At 40.5% G+C, this 20274-nt stretch overlaps 1 protein-coding gene across 1 annotated transcript in view; it reads right to left on the reverse strand.

Moving 5' to 3' along the window:
- The window catches only part of Agbl1 (AGBL carboxypeptidase 1), a 762772-nt gene that overhangs the window by 616482 nt on the left and 126016 nt on the right, over positions 1-20274 (reverse strand). Inside the window, exon 6 of the mRNA XM_076851383.2 lies at positions 6623-6660. Coding sequence (XP_076707498.2) covers positions 6623-6660 — 38 coding nt within the window. The remainder of the gene's footprint in view (positions 1-6622; positions 6661-20274) is intronic.

A 20274-nucleotide genomic window follows, 5' to 3' on the forward strand; every position in this document is an offset into this window, starting at 1 on the left:
TACAGCCTTCTGGCAGTGTGAATTATTTAAGCTTTCCAAACTTCAGTCTCCCCCACCTGCAAAATGGGGATTAAAATGCCTCCTTGATGGGCTAAATGTATATACAGTGCCTGACATACTAAGAACTCGATAAATGGCAGATATTTGTGTTGTCATTTCAAACCAACAGCGTGATAAATGTAGCTTGCTATGCTGCATTCATACAAAGTCGATCACAGCAGTCCACCCCAGTATGACAAATGCAAAAATCTATCAATATTATTTGAAACAAATTTTTGGCTCATCACTGAAATTTATTGCATGCTTCTCCAGAAGTTACAGCGGGAAGAAGAGACACAAGGTCTATAATCACACCACAGTTTGATCTTTCTGGGGATGGCAATGGGGCTGGCCTCTTCGCTAAGGCTCAGTGAAAGTAAATGTAGGAGGTTTAAGTCAGGAAACTGAAATCCTTCCTTAGTTAACATTAATGTATTAGTCGCTCCTCTGGGTACTGCCCAAAGTAAGGGCTTAGGATTCAATAGGTATCTTAGCCTCTATGGAACTATAGCTAGTAAGAAAACTATGCATGCATACATTTATGCAAAAACATGATCACTGATTATAATATGATTACTTCTTTGAAATACAAATGTCAGGTTCTGTGGAAAGATTTAACAGGAAACCAGCACTGGGCAGAGCTGGGCTTAGGTGGTACTCAGAGAAATCTCCTACCAGAGGTATTTGTGGTAAGACCTAAGAGCCTGAGTTGGCAAAGTCTCAGAACTCTGAGTAGGTCACTTCCTCTCTATGCTTCTCAGTTTCCTGGTATGAAAATGAGGATGGACAGAAAAGGTCAATAGCTACCACTACAGTAGGAAACCTCAAAGTATTTTGCAGCTTTGATGGAGGCTCCTGGCGGTCATCCAGAAACTAAAGAAGGAAACGTACCAAGTGGGCAGAATCTTGGGGGCACCATGCTTACCAAAACAGGTCAAAGCCTCTGAAGGTGGGTGGGCAGGTCTGAAGCTATATGGAAATGCAGAATATACATGTAGGGGCAAAGAAGGTGGCATTGATCCATTGGTGCTTGTATGTGATCACAAGGCCAAAAGAGTCATAGTGCCAGCCATTTTTAAACATATGGCCATTCTAAGGACTCAGAAGCACCCAAAATGCCTACAAAGACCTGACTTTGATGCATTTAAAAACTGGACCTTTCTTTGACATTTTGAAGTACAGCAACCATCTGACCATCACGTCCTTTAGTCTCTACACTGATGACTGCCAGAACACAGCGGATGACCATGAAGAAAATGATTCTGTGTGCTTGTGATCAGAGCTCTCCATGCTCAGAGGGCCTTTGCTCCCTATACTCCACAGCAGCATCACGGCCCACTGTTCCTGAGAACCAGCCAGGAGCAGCATTAACAAAGAAGATCTGTGAGAAGTCTCATCTTCCTGCCAAACTTCCCATTAGCTGTCTTGCATCCTTCCCTCCTTCCTTTCTTCTCCACCTCCCTTGCTTTGCTAACTTGACTTCCTTTTTCCAACCCCCTCCCCATGCTCTAACTTCTGCAAACTTCCAGATTCCTCTAAATGCTAATTCTTTAGTTGGAGAGGGGTCTGAAGTAGACTCATCATTTCCTTATTAAGATTTAAGCTCTGAACCAGAAAGTGTTTTCTTGTTACAAGATAATGACCTTTAAATCTGGGCAGCAAGGTCAAAGCCAAGACATTATTTGAAGATTCATCCCTGGACTCTGTATAAATCAGGCATGATTCCATTGGCACATCTCATTCAAGTGCCACTTTCAGGGCTGCAATTTTTCAAAAAATGCATTTATGATTAATGCTTGTGGAAGGGAAGTTAGGAAACAAAAAGAAAGAGGGAGAGGTGGAGGGGGGCATAGGAAAAGGAAAAGAGGATTAGAGGGAAAGAGGTCACAATAGAGAGGTAAGAAAAAGGTAGAAAGAAGGAAGATAGCAAGAGAGATAAAAACAAAATCAACATGTTGCTTTAGTTTACTAAAGAAATTCCCCACCATAGAAGTAGCACTATTTCTTAATCAAGGCTTTGTTAAATTTTTTTTAAATAAAGGACTAAGTGGTTTTGGACAGAATAGAGCACAAAAGAGCAAAGCTCTCAATACAGGAAATTTTAATGTAAAATTTGTGCATGTGAGAGTGAAGAGGAACTGATCTGAGGAAAGGCACGGGATTTGGATTAGACCATTCTAATCCAAAACAGAGATAACAAAATGGACTCTTGGATGAGCAATAACTTTTTAATTTGTAGAGCCCAGAATTTCCGAGACAATTGGAAAAGGGGCTTAGGACATCCAAGCTATTTTTGCCTACTAATGCAAAAAAAGAAAAAGAAAAGAGATGGGAAACATCTTTGGGTTCATTTCTCTCTTCCTACCATCCACATATCCTGCACTGGTTTTTTCATTACTTTCATTGATAGGAAAGAGAGCCAAAGCAAAATAATAAGATCTTCCTAATGTAACCAGAGGGTTTTTTAGTTTTATTTTTTTATGACCTTTAAAAAACAAAAAGCTTTCTTTTTGTTTTTCTGTGGACAGATGACTCCAAGTCTCCCATATTTCCCAGTTCTGCTTTTTCTATTAGGTGTAGGAAATTGACTCTAGCCAGACATGACTTGATAGGATCTTGGTGACCTCAGATTCCCAATCCTACCTTCGTGTTTACAAGGCTGACTGCTCCCAGGTAGTAAATACTTTGTGCTAGTTTTATTTAGACTGGTGAATGTTCTATTTTTGTGAGTCAGTTACAGAGATCTACTACAATAGCTGACTTTTATACTAACTGACAAGGAAATATCAAGGTCAAAATAATCATCAGTTAAAAGAAGTGTGCCTTTAGGAACTAAAGGTTCACTTAAACATTCCCAGATATCAGTGCCAGATGGCGAGGTTTGGAATTTTAGACAGAAGCTGACTTCCTGCATTTAAGTTCAACTGACATGTACTCACTCTGGGATCCAAATGGAAAGACATTCCATGTCATGTCTTAACTATACATGACAGGTAGACAGGAAAACCCTACTGGAAACCCACTAGACTTGTGCCCTGCAGCAAACCCAGTCTACTGGAGTGGTACTATACATGCCCAGATCCTCCATGCCACCCACTGTTTTTGGATAGGTCAATAGAACCAAGAGAGTAACTCCCCAATATGCTGTTATTGCTCCTCTGGAAATCCATGACAGAAAGCAATCCAAATGCAGCCTTCTTTCCTGCTGAGCTCAAATATAATCTCAGAATCCTTCTCCCCGTACACTGGAGTTGCCACTTAGAATAGAAACTATCTGCCCTCCTTGTCCTAAGACCCTTGAGATCCTCAAGAGCCTGTTGTGCTCCCAAGTAATTTGTGAAGATTTGTAATGATTTTCTGCTTTTTGTGCTTTTATCTCTTATGAATCTATATGAATTATTCCAATGCTGAGGAACTTAAGACAAATTAGGCAAGAAGGATATTTCGTGAAATATCAAGAAAATATCTGAGGAGGGGTCCTTTGACAATTTGACTAGACTTCAGCTCAAATGTACATGTGTATGCCCAAATATACTTCTCAAAAGGAAGCGATCCTGACCCCCAGCAGGGTTAGGAAATGGTTGGTAGTGTCTAAAGACAATTTTATTTGTTACATCTGGAGGTGATACTGGCTCCTGGTAGGCAAAGGTCAGGGATGTGGCTAAATATCCTACAATGCACAGATCAGACCTAACAGCAAAGAATTATCCAGCCCAAAACACCAATGGTGCCAAACTGAGAAACTCTGATATGAATTTAGGCTGGTTATTTAGTGGGAGAACAAATGTTAACCAGACTCTGATCCAACTCTCTCATGTTATAAATAACCTAAGACCCAGACCAGGGTCTGTATGAATAGCTCAGCAGAATTAGCAAACGACTCTATGCATCATTGCAATTTGACACCAAAACTTGTTTTGTATGTGAAGGAAAGCAGGCTATCAGTTCCTGAACCGTCCATTAGTGTAGGTAAATAGAGATCAAAACTACAAATGTTAGGATCATACATATACGGTAGGCATACATGGTTGGGTTCAGGTAGAATGTTTATGTGTGTAAATATCATGAATTGTTTATTCATTTAAAATTGTCATCAGTGAATATTGGCTTTGAGCTCTTTATTTGCTGGTACAAATAATACAATGATCAATAGAGATGACTCTTTCTCTCAGAAGTTTGTAGCTGCTGGAGAAACAGACAATCGCAACTTCAGTACAGCATAATCAATGCTGAGATTGGAGCAACTGTGTGAGTGCAGGGGAGAGGAATCAAGCCCAGTCCTGGTAATCAGGGAAGGCTTTTTCAAAGGAAGTGATATCTGGGTCTTGCTCTGGAGAAAGAGAAGTTGGAGGCTTTAAAGGCTCGCTAAGCATGACCCTCATGTTGGAAACCTGGCTAAATCATCTCAGTCTGAGTCAATCCATATTTGCATTGGCTATTGTTTTCTCCTGAGCCAACGCATCATGTTTCATATCAATATATCAAGTGGCACGTACTATTTTCATATTTTTACATACTGTAGGCACATTTTATTTCAGGACATCCAACTCTAAACTTAAGAGGTGAGGAAGGTGTCTGTAAAAGGTAAACAGGCTTCATTCATCTCTCATTCCTCCCTTCTCGTGAGACATTAAGTCTTCCACTGCCAAGGCTGGGTGGAGAGGGCTCAGCAGAAAGATGCTTTCTCGGGTGTGGTACTCCCAGGTTGGCCAACCTAGCCATACTCATTTTCTTTCCATCCTGCTGTTAAACTCTCCCTCACCTTTCTGCATCAAATACCAGGCATTAACATTGAGAGTGACAGCAAACAGGTACACAATGAGAATCAAGTACATCCATAAGAATTGGATCCTATCTAGAATAAGAAATAGTCCATGCTTGCATAATTATATCAGAATGGATTCTGTCATGTATAACTAAAAAAAAAACAATTTAAAAAGTCAAACCTGAAATATGTTCCTCCCAAAGAGAACCAATAAAAAAATCAAACCTGAAATATAATCCTCCCAAAGATGAACAGTCTCCTCCTCAGATGTCACAGGTACCACTTTTCCATCCCCTCCTATCTCAAAAGCATCATGACCTCCCACTCTGCACATCTCCACCTATTCTGCCTACCTCCACTCTTCCTGAAGGTCATAAAGCTGTGGATATACTCAAGGATCATATCAAGTTCCAATAAACTAAATCAATTCAAGCTTCAATTTTTTTTCTTCAGTCTGTAAATGGAAGTATTATGGTTTGGATCCGAAAGTGTCCCCCAAAGAGCTCATGTGTTAGGCGATGTAGCAATGTTCAGAGGTGAAAAGATTGAATTATGAGAGCTATAATAACCTCATCATCCATTTGATGGGTTAACAATTTCAATGGGCTACTGGTAACTACCACAGGCAACCACCTGTAGGCTGGTGGCTGTGACTGAAGGCAGTTGGTCTCTAGGGCTGTGCCCTTGAGGATTACATCCTGTCCCTGTTTCCCCTTACCTGCCCCTGTCTCCTTCCTAGCTGCCCTGAGCTTAGCAGTTTTTCTCTGGGAGGCACTTCCACCATGATGTCCCTCATCTTAGGCCCAGAGCAACGGAGTTAGCCAACCTGGACTGAACCTCTGTAATTGTGAACCCCAAATAAACTTTTCCTTCTCTAAGTTGATCTGTGAGGCATTTTGGTCACAGTGACGCAAACCAGACTAACATAGGAAGCATCATGTGATTTGGTTCCTTCTCTGGTGTTTAGAGTTGATAGAGCTGCATGGTTGAGAGAGAGAGAGGGTGTTTTCACATTTCTATTTATTTATTGATAAGTTTTATTAAAGTTCACCTCTTACCCACAGGCCTCAGGCTCCCTACAGGAAAAAAAAAAATCACAATTGATGCAGCTGGTTTCCAAGATGCCAAATTAAAACAGATGAAGAAATGAGGTGGGGGGGAATCAAAACATTGAGCTAAGTAAGACTTCTTCACTCCCAAGTGCTTCATGCCTTCTATTACACTTCACACATGAAATTGATTCCCAGTGTAATTATCCCAGGGACCTAGGCATAAAAAAAAAAATCCTCACAATTATTCAGACCCCCAGAGCTCTCCTTTTGCAATCATTCAAGTAATTGAGAAAAGAGCCAACTTCTTAATATAAATCTGTTATCAACTTCGACATTGTCCAAGCAATTCCCACCATCCTACCTGCCCCAGAACAGAGTCACAAGCTGAGTTGAGAACCAAACAAAAGAATCTGCTACACACCTAGCTCTGACCTCTTCTTCCATTGAACAATCCCACAGGAAGCTGGAAACTATTCCAACAATCTTTAAGGGTTGCAAACCCTCTACAAGGATCTGGGGAGTTCCCAGGGCCACAAAAGACAACATATATGCTTTAGGGTCAATTGTCTTGGTACATCATGGGTGGACATGTCCACATGGAGAGGTATTTGCTTTCCTCTGAAGTCATGAACCTGGAATAGCCTATCTCATGCCAAAGACACGGCTCTATTCCTTTACAGGCCAGAAAGGAGCCATGGGGACAAAAGAGTTCTTTCACTAACATCAGAAGGGAGAGAAATAACCACTCTTCAAAAAACATGCTTACTGGATTTCAGCAGTACTGCCAAAACTTCAGTGGCTGCCCTGGGGAAAAAAAAGAAAAACAAAAGTGAAAAGTCAATGTTCAGTGGTCTTTTTCTGTCAGCCCATGGATCCCAGAGCCACCGTGTTCATTGCTGCCACCTAACAGGCCCATTATTAACCAGGGAGCAGGTGTTCTATTGATCACACCACTGACCATTAAAGAGGCATAAATGCAGAAATTGCACGGAGTAAAGTGTCCATCTTGCAAATAGGTCTCAAAGATCCCTTCCTCTGCTGAAAATCTCTTCTTCTTCCCCCCTTGTCTGCCACCTTCCTCTAACTTCCCTGCACAGCATGCCTTTCTTTTGGGGGGAGTGGGGGGTTGTTTTTGCTGCTCATACCAGCCAGAGTTCCTGTCAGTTTCCCGATTTGTAACTGGAAACGTGTGGGGACTCTGGGAGAGGGAAGGCTAGGAGGCTTAGCAAATGCAGCAGTGCAGTGCACACTTCTCAAAACGCTCATGTCCTTGGGGACACACTAGAAAACATCTACACATTGGAAGGAGAGGCTGTTTCCTTACGATGGAAAATGGTTATTATGGGAGATTTTCCTCCAAATGCATTGCTTCCTTCCATGGAGGAATTGCACAGTCTTTGTAGTGAAAAGAGACAAATGGGAAAAAAAATACCTTTTGGTCCACACTTTGGTGATCCTTCGATTTGTTCCCTAAGTCTGGGAAGGATACACAAAGACCCACTCCTATAGTTTGAAATTGTCTCTCAAAAGTTCAAGCTTTGGAAACCTGATTCTCAAATTCATAGATTAACGGTATTTTGAAGTGGTTCTTTGGGGGGTAATTCAGATTAGATTAGGTCATGAGGGGTGGGGCCCCTATGATGGTATTAATGTCCTTACAAGAAAAGGAAGAAAGATCTTGGTAGCACACCTGTACTGGCTCCGCCTGTGATACCCTCCACCATGTTATGATGCAGTGAGAAGGCCTTTACCTGATGCTGGGGAGAAGTGGGGGCCATGCTCTTAGACTTCCTAGCCCACAGAATCATGAGCCAACTAAAGTTCTATGCTTTATAACTTACTCAGTCTCAGTTATTTTGTTGTAACAACAGAAAACAGACTTAAAACACTTACCCAAAGGGCAGAGGAAAACTTCACTTGCTTTGAGGGCAATATAGTGTAGTTCTAGGAGGCAGAATTCTGTTTGCTTTAATTTATATATTCTGTATGGCCCTAGCAACTTATCTTCAAAGACTATTAGGTAATGCTCTATTCCCACCGTATCCAAGTATTGGGAAAAGAAGCCAAGGGAACTACATTGCCCTTCCAAGTTTACACAGACATGTAAGCAGAGCTGGAACCCCAAATCCAGGAATCCCATACCCACCTCTGCTTCCTCCCCTCCTGCTACTCTCCAGAATCTCTCCATGGCCCTGTTCTCATCTCTGCCTAGCTGAAGAAAGACACTTCTCTTTGCAATATGTTGAAAATAGTATTGAAAAATAGAGTCAGCAGTAAAAAGAAAATGAATAAATAAAATAAAAAATAGAAATGCAGTACATGAGATACCACTGCTTCCCATAACCTACAAAAGAGCCCTGTAACAACAAAGACCTCTAACACACAGGTCCCAGTGTAGACCCACAGCAGATGACATCTAAGCTGAGTGAGTCCAACACAGGGCAACCACACACAAAAAAAAAAAAAAAAGGTAAAACTGGCTTCCATGGAGGGACTGCTCCATTTATTGTTCATAACCAAGTTTTCCTCTAATCAACATTCACTCCTGCAGCCCCATTCCTGCAACCCCATAGGGATCTAGCAATAATAGATTGCTCCATCGAGGGTATTGCTGGAAACCTAAGTTTAAAACACCCAGGTGCTGCAGTGCATAGGGCCTAGCTTGAGCTAGAAAATCAGTATTTTGGGAAAAATAGATCAGCAAAATTAATTTCACCCAAACGGGTTGGCAGAGAAGAATGACAGTATGAAAACAGTAAAAGGATGAGGATGTTCTAAGCAAGACGCCTAGCCCAAACTCCAATCACTGGCTGGGCCTATACGGTTAGTGACCTGACACTTCTGGTTTGCATGACACTTGCATCTTGGAGAGTGCACAGATGAGGTGATGATCCACAAGACACTAGGCTCATGAGGGACAGAGTGGAGGGGAGGGGAAGACAGCAGGCAGACAGTTAGGGGATGGGAGGTGACAAGGGTTCCAACCCAGAGAGGGGCAGGGAGGAGAAGGGATGGGTTCAAGGGATGTCCAGAGCCTCCATGCTCAAGGCGTGGGTCTCTGACCAACAGCCTCACTTTCTCTGAACCCAGGTAGAAATGAAAACTCTCAACCCCACTTCCTGACCTCCTGAATCAGAATCCTTACTGATTCGGTCAGCTCTTTCATTGCTGTAACCAAAAGACCTGACAAGAACAGTTAGAGGAGGAAAAATTTCTTTGCGGCACACAGTTTCAGAGGTCTTAGTCCACAGACAGCTGACTCCATAGCTCTGGGCCCAACATGAGGCAGAACATCAAAGGGCATGGCAGAGTTAAGCAGCTCAGGACATGGCAGCAGGAAGCAAGAGAGCTCCCCTCACCAGGGAGAAACTATAAACCCCAAAGGCATGCCACCAGTGACCCACCTCCCCCAGCCACACCCTACCTGCCTACAGTTACCACCCAGTTAATCCAGACCAGTGGATTAATGCCCTGATTAGGTCAAGGCTCTCATATTCTGATTACTTCACCCCTAAACTCTCTTGTGCTGTCTCACACACGAGCTTTTGGGTCACCTCGTGTAAACCACAACACTCTAACAGATCAACCCTATACATTTGTACACTGAAGATTGGGAACAATTGGTTTAGAGGATTGTGTAAATGCGGCTTGGTTACTCTTTCATTATTGAAGAGGATATTCAAGGCAACTCCCAGATTTTAACTCTCCAGAGAAAGTACCAAATAACATGCTAATACAACAGTGACTTCATATGATATGGTCAGTATCACATTAGTCAAATAATTGAAGCTGATTCCTGAAAGGTCAGAAAGATTTGTTTCTTTACAGTTCATAATTGGGGGATCCATGTTTAATGCAATAAAGGGCACATTTTGGAATAATGATGGAGATAAGATTTGGGGTCAAAATCTAGTATTCTAAAGAGTTCAGACTCAATTCTGTAGATAATAAGTCATCATTTTTTAAAAAAAATCAAAGTGATGTGGTGTCAAAGATGGAAAAGTGAGAGGAAGGTTACTAGCAAAGAATTAACAAGATTTGATGAAAGGTCAGTAATGAAGGGCAAAGAAAGAGGAAGAATCAGTGATGGTCTGAAACATTTAGACTTATATTAGTAGGAGAATAAGAAAGCCACTAACAGACCAAGGAAGGAAACTTTCATTTAGAGAAAGTGATTTTGGCTTGGGACATGCCAAATTCAAGGTGATGATCACCAACCATATGAAAGCCACATGGAACTACAAAATGCAGTTGGACTCCTGTAGAGTTTCAGAGGGTAACCAGATTTGGGAATAGATATTTGTGAATTCCTACAGTGGCAACAATAGTTGTAGCCAGGGGAGCAGGTGATGCCTATGAGAAAATTCAACCAAGAGCAGAAGAGAGGGCTGACCCAGGAAAGTATCAGCACCAGGGGGCAGGAAACCCGCAGTTCAGGAAAGAGGAGGAGCCTGGAAGAGTTCAGTTTTGAAAATGACAGTCAATAGGCCCAGTGTTTTTCAAACTGCAAATTGTGACCCAATCATGAGTTGCACAATCAATTTCATAGGCATACACTAGCTCCTGTAATAAAATGAAATAAGTTGGAATGGAATCGAATATATTAGAGTCATGTAGCAAAGGTGAGTGGTAACTTGGGAAACTTTAACATCAATACACATATATGCATATGTGTGCTTACTTGAGAACATAATGTAAATGCTTTCCTTAAAAAAAAAATCTTGTAAACACTTTTTTTTAGTATCCATATAAGATCTGAATAAGAAGTGTCTGAAATCAAGTAGTGAGCCAGCTGAAGACCCTGTCCCTGTGATCCCTGAGAGTGTCTGGGATCTGCACCAGACCACCATGTGAATTTGTCCAAGTGGCTCTTTGATTTTGGTGAACTCAGTAGATAAGAGTCTGCATTGCTTGTCCCCTGTCTGAGCATTGTGTCTGCTGCCATCCTTCTCCTTCAGTTTAGCATCAAGAAAGAATAAAGCCATCAGAATTTAGGCAACTGCTTTATCAACAAATGGCCACATCTACAAGAGGCAAAATTTAAGATGATCAAGATTAAATGAACAAGAAAATATTCAGTAACTTCTGCCCCAAGAGACCAGGTCCACTGTATTGAGCAAATTAACTCAAGTCCCTAGTGCCTTTATGGTGCTGCACTGTCTCTTGCTGGATGGACATCTGGCACTCCTAGTTTCTAAGGTCCACTGATTTTAGAGAGGAGTATAGGGAGGGCACTATATTCTTGAAGTTTAAGCCAATACCATCATCCCACATTGTTTGTGCTTCCTAGTGGGCTATAAAGAAGAAATAGCAAAATGTTGTTCTCCATCCAATTTTCCTGGTTTCCATTGATGAATGGACCATTTGAGAAATGGATACAGAACACCTTGCCCCAAAGAACTATTACAACAGTCAAAAGCAAAGTGGAACAGCCTCCATTCTAACCATTTTCACAACTCAGGATGGCCCAGTCAAGATTCTAGATGTCAAAAAGGACTTCCACCCTCCTCTTCAGAAAAAATATAATTTTAGACCATTAGCAAATTTATAAATGTTCTCTTGTCAAGAATTTACCAAAAAAAAAAGTCGGAGAGTTACAGCAATTGGATTTACTTCTTCAGTTTGGAACACATTTCAAAAGCCACTATAACAGAGTCTTTAATAATTATCATCATCATTTTGGGAGCCCCTGTAAATGCCAAGCACTGTGCTGTGTCATATATACATAATTTCATATATATAGTATATTTATATATGCACATGTATATATAGACATGTGCATATATAAATATGAGAGACACACACACATACATATATATATCAGATACACACCAACATTTCATCTTCATAGGAATGACAGAGGATGAAAGTTCTGTTTTACAAATGGCTGCAAAATAAAACTTCATAAAGGAAAAATAATGCACCCAAAGTCCAGTATGTTATCAAGAGGCATGTTGAGACTCAAGCCCACTTCTGCCAAACTCTAATTCTTGTGCTCTTAACTTCTCTCTACTTTAAACATAAGGCTAGAAGACAATTAAAATATCTCTCAGGGCAATTTCTTTATTCTTCATATAAGGGTGGATACAGTTCAAGGTTAGGTGGCTGATACAAGGCCATAGGATTGTGACATCACAGGGCCAGTGAAGCAAACTTGTCCCCCTTGAATCCACTGTCTAACTCTGAGTTTCACATGGCAGTTTGACCATAGCTTCTGGGGATTTGGGCATTTAGTGGTGGTCATGGAGATAAGGATGGAGGACCCTATTAGAACCAAGTTACACAAGTATTTGAATGTCAGGGCTGAGTTGCAGAATTAGGAAGAAGAGGGTTTGAGTTTAAAGATTGGGGCAGACTCTTTTCTGCTTCTGGATTCCAACTTTACTTGATATCTCCAAATATGATAATTCCATTGTTTGGAAAGTAGACATACTAAGATTCAACTGGTTGAATGGTGCAAAGAGTGAGATAGAGCCAAAATTAAATTATACTAAATGCCTACTATACTCCTTCAAATGCAACATCAACTCCAACAGCATCACTGGATCATGGAGGGTGGAACAAGACAGAGTGAGGAAACAAGTGACCTGCAGAGTTGTCATCTGCGAGTCAGGAGATGTCCTTGGAAGCAAATGGGTCTCTGTCCCTGTATCCATTGAAGAAACAAAATGTCTAGACTGTCTTTTAAAAGTCAGATGTCCTATAACTCAGGACATTAGTTATCTACTGATTAATTATCTACTACTGTATAATAAGTTACCATAACTTAGCACTTAAAATGACACCCATTTATTATCTCATAGCTATGTGGGGCAGGATAGGTATGTATGGCTTGTGTAGGTCTTCTTCTCAAGGGTCTCACAAGGCCAGTCTTCATCAGGTGGTTCAACTTTCAGGATCTGCTCCTTGACTCAAACAGGCTCTCAGCCAAATGAATTTCCTCACAGCAGTAGGGCTGAGGACCCTGGCTTCTAGCTGCCCATGAGTAAAGACCACTCTCAGGCTGTAGAGGTGAACTGCAGTTCCTAGAAGCCACCTGCTATTTCTTGCTTATATGGGCTTCCCAACATGACTGCTTACTTCATCAACAAGGAGTGTCTCTATGCAATATTTACATAAGACAAACATCACAGAACAGAACATACACACAAGGTGACATGCCCTCACCTTTGCTATTTTCTAGTGTTTAGAAAACTCAACAGACAAGTCATAAACACAAGGAGGTAGAGATCATGTAGGCCACCCAGAGTCAGTCCAATATCCAAAACTTCTTGCAATCTTTAGCACATTCAGATAGCAGGATCCTAACATTCTTCTCACCAAAACATGACTCTCCCCAGAGTGGAACAACTATTTTCTCAGAGGCTGAGCATGTGTCCTTCAACCTTCCTTGTCCACTCCCCCTCTCTATCACTGCTCACACAAACACCCCCGATTAACTTCTAGAGAGTTCTTAGGTTGTCCATTAGGTGTGATTCCTGCTGTCACCCCCCTAGTCCAAGCATGTAGGGATCTGATATATCACTGAAAAATGTGGTTTCTAGAGTTATTGGTCCTTGGTTGAAATTTGCATTTTAATTTCCAGTATAATAAATGCATATTAGCTACAGAACCATTTTAGGTATATTATATAAAATTCAGTTAAGCAATGAGAAATATAATACATTAAAATCACCCAAATATCTCTCATCTAACTGTTGCTGTAGCCTCAGAACTAATCCATCCATATCCACTCTAGGTCCCCTTCAAACTGTACTTCTGGCTGCAATAGCATGATTGTCTCAAGAGGAACATGACTAGGGCACCCTCACATTGTTATCTTGCTCTTGGATAAAAATTCAAGTGTGAAACATGGATCAAGATGTTCTAACAACTGGCGCCTGCTCTGCCATCCTCTCCGGGCTCATCTCACACCATCTCTCTTCTTTCTGTACTTCTGCCCCTCTGGCCTTTTGCCAAGCCTCGGAACATGCTCCTTTAACTCATTCTTGGTCCTTGCTAATGCTATCACCTTGAATGCTCTGCATCTTCTCCTCCTCCTTTACCTATAGCTCATACTTCACCCTTTACATTCTATCTAGTATGTGGTTTCCTCAGGAAAGATTTCCTTGATCCCTAGTCCTTTGTAAGTATATATCTTTTCTCCCTTTCTTTATTACACAATTCAGTTCAGAATTATTCACTCTTTTTGTGTGATTATTTTATGAATAATCCCCTTCCAGTCCCCAAGCTCTGGAGAACAGGAAACACTTTGTTTCTCATTATTCTATCCCCACCACTAAATAGTGTTTAGTACAGAACATCACCAATATTTGCTAAACTTTTTTTCCAAAGGCTGGAAGCTTGTCTAAGAGCTTTATGTATGTTATTCATTTATTTGAGAAATGTTTATTGAGCACCAACTCTATGCCAGAACTAATCAACAGAAAAAAATATTCCTGCACTCAGAGTTTATATTCCTTCGTGTTAAGATGAAAGAATAGTTAACAGACAGCAGTATTTTTGAAAAGTACATGAAATTAGCATTCTAAAATGTGATAAATGCTACAAAATAAAGAAAAAAAATCAACAGGGTAAAGAGATCAGCTGTGTAAGGATGAGTTGTAAGTTCTGAAGGGTTTGTTGGAGTAGGCTTCATTGAGAAGGAGTATCTGAAGAGGAAGAAGTTGTCATGCAAGTATCAGGAGAAGGTACATGTTGAGCTGAGAGGACAGACAGCGCAGACAGTGGTGATGACAAGCCTGACCTATCCAAGGTGTCAAGATCTGAACAGGATTACAGAAGCTGAGAGCACAGGAGTGGAAACTGAGGAGAGGAGCAACAGGTGTCAATCATGTAGAGTCTGGTAAGCACCCTAAGGAGTGCGCCTTCACTCTCAGCAAAAGATTCACTACAGAATTTTGAGAAGTTAACAAACATGTTTGAAGAAGATTTTTCTGGCTATCATACTTTAAAAAAAAAAAGAATCTGGGAAGATAAGACTAGAAGCCAGATACGGGTACGAAGTTATGTGGAGAAATGTAGCAGACTCAACATGGGGCATATACAAAGGAATACGCACAGTGATCAACTAGAGTTTAGCCCAGGAATGAAGGGTTGGTTTAATGTCTGAAAATAAGAAAATGCAAAAATCCTCCATAATAATCAAATACAAAAATATAATCATATTAACAGATACAGAAAAAGCATTTGATAAAATTCATCATGCTTTCATTAAAAAATCATTTGACAAATTGGAATAAAATAAATCTTCCTTAACCTGATAAAAGGAGCTATTAAAAATTCACAGCTAACATAATACTTAATAAGAATGACCAAATGCTTTCCCCCTAAGATCAGGATCAAGATAAACATATCCATTCCACCACCTCTGTTCAACATTGGCACTTCTAACCAGCACACTTAAGAATAAATAAAGAAATGACATGCAGATCAGAAAAGAAGTAAAACTATCTCCATATACCATGTTCTTAGATATAGAAAATCTTAACCCATTAAAAACTATTAGAACAAATTATTTGCAATATAGAAAAGACAAAAGATCAATATACAAAAGTTCAATATCATAGCAATGAATAGTTCAAAATGCATTTTTTAAAATTCCCATTTTTCATAGCAGGAAAGTAAATATGCAATTTTTTGGCAATGATAGAAATTCAAACTTATACACTGAAAACTACAGAACTTATTGGGGGGGGGGAAGTAGATTTAAATAAATAGAAATCACAGAAAAGTAATGTGTCACCTGACTGCTGCAATAGCCCCATCATTGATGCACCCATGTCCACACTATGCTCCTTTCAAACTATTCTTGAGGGTGCAACTAAAATGATCTTCTCAAAAACATGGATACATCTTGAACTTACAGCTAATAGGGTTTCATGACAGATTTCTGTGAGAAGTAACACTAGCTTGGTCACTTCTCATGACAACAGTCATTTTGCTGATGAAGAGACTAACAAAAGTAAGTTAACCTGCCAGAAATAGCCACTTGAGACAGGAGCAAAGCTGGAGCTTGGTCTCATATCTCTTTGGCCCCCCACTGTCCAGTGCCACTGAACACTCCGGCCAGTGAGCTTCCCCGGGGAGTTTTCAGGAAGAAAGAAGGAGGTGGCTCTGGAATTAAACTCTACAGCCATGTTACAGTTGGCAGTGGGAGGCAGAGGTGTTACAACTGAAAGCGATAAAGAGGGATTAGCTAAATAAGTAACAGGTGGATAAAGCAGGAGGCCCTTTCCACGGATTGAACCTGTCACCAATGAGCAAAGACACCCAGGATACCATCTGCTACAGCTCCGGCCTCCTGCATGGCTTGAGAGGGACTAGCAGGATGGATAAAATTACATGCATGGGAGGGCACGTGTGCACATACCCACTCACACACACTCACATGGCTGGGTGATCCAGGAAAAGGAATCACACGTGGTACTTGCTGAGCACCATTTTCAGGGAGGAGCAAACAGAAATGGAAACTGAGATGGCTCCAGGATAGTGAAAGGAAAGAAAAACCATGAACATATGGTACAAAGGTTGAACTGAATCCTGTGCCCAGCATGGAACTTGTCCATTTCTCTCTGGAAAGAAAAAGAAAAAGAAACACACACACACTCGACTCTATCCAGATGCTGTCAAAGACAACTCATGAGAGCCATCATTAATCATGGGAAATTGTTGTAAGAGAAACTGAAATCCAGACCTCAGGCTGGTTTGGTTAATAACACTCAGCAGGGACAGAGACAGAGGATGGCTACTTCTTTAATTATACAAGCCTGCCATAAAGGCTGTGGAGACCCCACCCTTCCTGGCTTGGCATATGCAGCAACTGTGCAAGGGGGAAATGGTTTTGAATTGCTCCCAAATTCATGGGCAACACCATCAGAACAAGAACTTGGCCAAAAAGTTTTGAGAATCCCCAGCAGCAAGGAGGGAAAAATTAATGTTCAGGAAGAAAGCAACAGATTGGAATTGCAATAAGCTCTCACAAACAGAAGACTCTTTCTACATAGGGGTATGACTCTCAAATTAGCACACACCATGTATTCCCAGTGACTGAAGAGGCTGAGGCAAGAGGATCAAATCAGCACTTGAGGTATATGTTACGTTTGAACTTCCTTAAATTATTCATAAACTCAATATGCAAGGATGAGTGACCATAATCCTATACTATAAAAAGTATATATAAATGCAAAATGAATAAAGTATATAATTAAGCATATACATGCAAAATAAAATTTACAGAATGTTTGCTATGTGACTGTAGTAGAATAATTGCTACAACACCATCTAGTTGAATTCTTATAAGTTAAATATACATATGATGCCATCTACTCTTGAAATATTGGAAGCATAGAAGGAAAGATACCATATTCAACATCAATGCATAGCTCAAAGCAAGCACCCAACACACATTTTTATTGAAGAATAAATAAAAATGTATCTGATTTTGCTCTACCTAAAGGGCAGAGCAAAGACGAACCTCACTGTTATTTGACCTATTTGATTGAGGTACAACACAGCACCCCATACATGGTACCAAGCTTAGAACCTCCTAGCACTAGTAACAACTAGCACTTCAAAGGGTTGTCATTCACCCAAACACCAATATCATATGACTCATTCCATTTATGTGAGCTTCCTACAGTAGGCAAATGTGTAGACACAGAAAGTAAACTAGAGACTACCTAGGGCCAAGAGAGAGATAACTGGGGTGTTGCTGCTTTAATGGTTACAGAGCTTTGTTTGGGGTAATAAGAAAGTTTTGGAAACAAGTAACGGTGATGGGTCTACAATAGTATAGAGGTAATTAATGTCACTGAAATGCACACTTAAAGTGATTAAAATGGCCAGAATTGTATTTTATATATTTTACCACAATAAATGATTAATAAAAGTTGTTGTTGGATCTGATGATGAGTCATCCCTCTTCAAAAAAAAAAAAAAGAGAAAAATGCACAGTCTCTGTGAAAGAAGAATAAAGGTGTGGCAGACCTACAAAAGGCTCCTTCATTTTGCAGGACATGGAAAAACACCAAGAACATTCACCACTACACACTGGGACCAGTGGTTCTCAGACCTGAGTGTGCATCAGAATCCCTGGAGGACTTTTTAAAAACAGAGTGGCGGGGGCTCCCTGTCCTCAGTTTCTGACTCAGGAGGTCTGGGGTGGGACTGAGAAAATGTACTTCTAAGAACTTCTTTGATGGTGCTGCTGATCTAAGACTCACACTTATGAAACACTGACCCAGGCTACAAGTGCTCCCTATATTTCTCCAAGGGACATTGTCAGTAAGAAATAAGAGGGGGACTCTGGAGCCATTTTTCTTCCAGGAAAGATGCTCAAGACCCTCAAGAATGCTTTCCCTTAGTGCTCTGGTTGCTGGAACTCCAAGAAAAGATTTTATAAAGTTCTCTCTTTCTTAACTAAAATTAAGAAGAGATGCTTGAGTTTGGAGGTGGGTAGAGTTTGAAAAATAAGGTGTCCCCCAACAGCTCCTGTCAATGCAAAAAATATTCAAGATAAAATGTTTGGATTGTAGGCATGGCTGTAGGAGGTGGGCCATTGGGGATGTGCTCTGGAAAGGCTGTTCTTTCTGTAGCCCCCTTCTCTCTCCCCACTCCCCCTCCTCTCTCCTTCCTTGTTGCCATGAGCTTTCTTCTGCTGTGCCCTTCCCCCATGATGTGCTGCCCCACTGTGGGCGCAAAGCGATGGAGTTGGCAGTCTCTGGACTGAGATTTCTAACACTGCAAGCTCCAAATAAACTTTTCCTCTTCTAAGTTGGTCTTGTCAGGTATTTTGGTCACAGAGAAACAAAAGAAAACTAAAAAGGGGGACTCCTGTCTAGAGTCTGAGGTTCTGAACAGCAAGGACAGTTATTCATTTCTATTCATCTCAAAGGGTCACTATGATTTGGTGCTCATTCCTCGATTGACAGGATTGGTGAGCATGATTGTGGGCATCCTTGCACTGTTTATCAATTTCAAAAATCAAGATCTTCATTAAAACCAAGATGATAGGCCAGGTACAGTGGCACATGCCTGTAATCCCAGCAGGTCAGGAGGCTTAGGCAGGATGATTGAGAGTTCAAAGCCTGCCTCAGCAACTTAGCTATACCCTAAGCAACTCGGTGAGACCCTGTTTCTAAATAAAATATTTTTAAAAGGGTTGGGGATGTAGCTCAGTGGTTAAGCGCCCCTGGGTTCAATTCCCAATACCTCAAATGATTAGGCTCTCACCCTGCAGAAAACTCAATCAAAGTCGATCAAAGACCTGGGAATAATTTGACTAGAAACTGCAACTTCCAGAAGAAAATATAGGCCCAACACTTCAACATATTGCTACAGGAACAAACTCCCTTAACAAGACTCCTAAGGCACAAGAAATAAAACTAAAATCAATAAGTAGGACACCATCAAATTTAAAAGCTTCTGCACAGCAAAGGAAACAATTAAGTGTATGAAGTGAAAGCCGACAGAATGGGAGAAGACCTTTACCACCTGCACCTCAAATAGGGCATTAATATTCAGAATATAAAAACAACACAAAAAAACTTAACACCAAAACCCACCAAATAATCCAATTAATAAGTGAGCAAAATAACTAAACAGATACTTCTCAAAACAAGAAGTACAAATGGCCAACAAATATATGAAAAAATGTCCAATATCTCTAGCAATTAGGGAAATACAAATCAAAACCACCTTGAAATTTCATCTCCCTCCAGTTAGAATGGCAATTTTCAAAAATAAATATAACTCGTACATTGTTGGTGGGACTACAAATTAGTACAAACATGGTGGAAGGCAGTATGGAGATTCCTCAAAAACTAGGAATGAAACCACCATATACCCAGCTATCTCACTCCTTAGCACATATTCAAAAGATCTAAAATAAGCATACTACAGGGACATAGCAACATCAGTGTTTATAGCAGCACAATTCACAATAGCCAAGCTATGGAGTCAAACTAGGCAACCCTCAACAAATGAATGAATAAAGAAAATGGGATATATATCCCACATTTTTATTTATATACATATATAAACATATATCTGTATATATCCCATACACTAACACATATTACTGAGCTTATTACTCAGCCATAAATAAGAATGAAATTATGTCATTTACTGGTGAATAGAAGAAACTGAAGACCATAATGTCAAGTGAAATAAGCCAGACCCAGAAATTTATGTGGAAACTATTCTAAAATAAGGGGAGAAAGAGAAAAGGAAAAAGGCAGGGGGCAGTGGATTCCATCAAAATAAAGGAAAAATCAGGGGAGAAGAAGGGGACTTAGGGGGGAAGAGGGATGGGATAAGGGAAAAACAACAGAATGAATCTGACCTTTCATTCATATATATGAATAGACTCCAGTCAACCTCCCTATTATGTACATCCATGAGACTAGTTCTGTTTTA

The sequence above is a fragment of the Callospermophilus lateralis genome, chromosome 3, assembly GCF_048772815.1.
Source record: "Callospermophilus lateralis isolate mCalLat2 chromosome 3, mCalLat2.hap1, whole genome shotgun sequence".
Taxonomy (NCBI): domain Eukaryota; kingdom Metazoa; phylum Chordata; class Mammalia; order Rodentia; family Sciuridae; genus Callospermophilus; species Callospermophilus lateralis.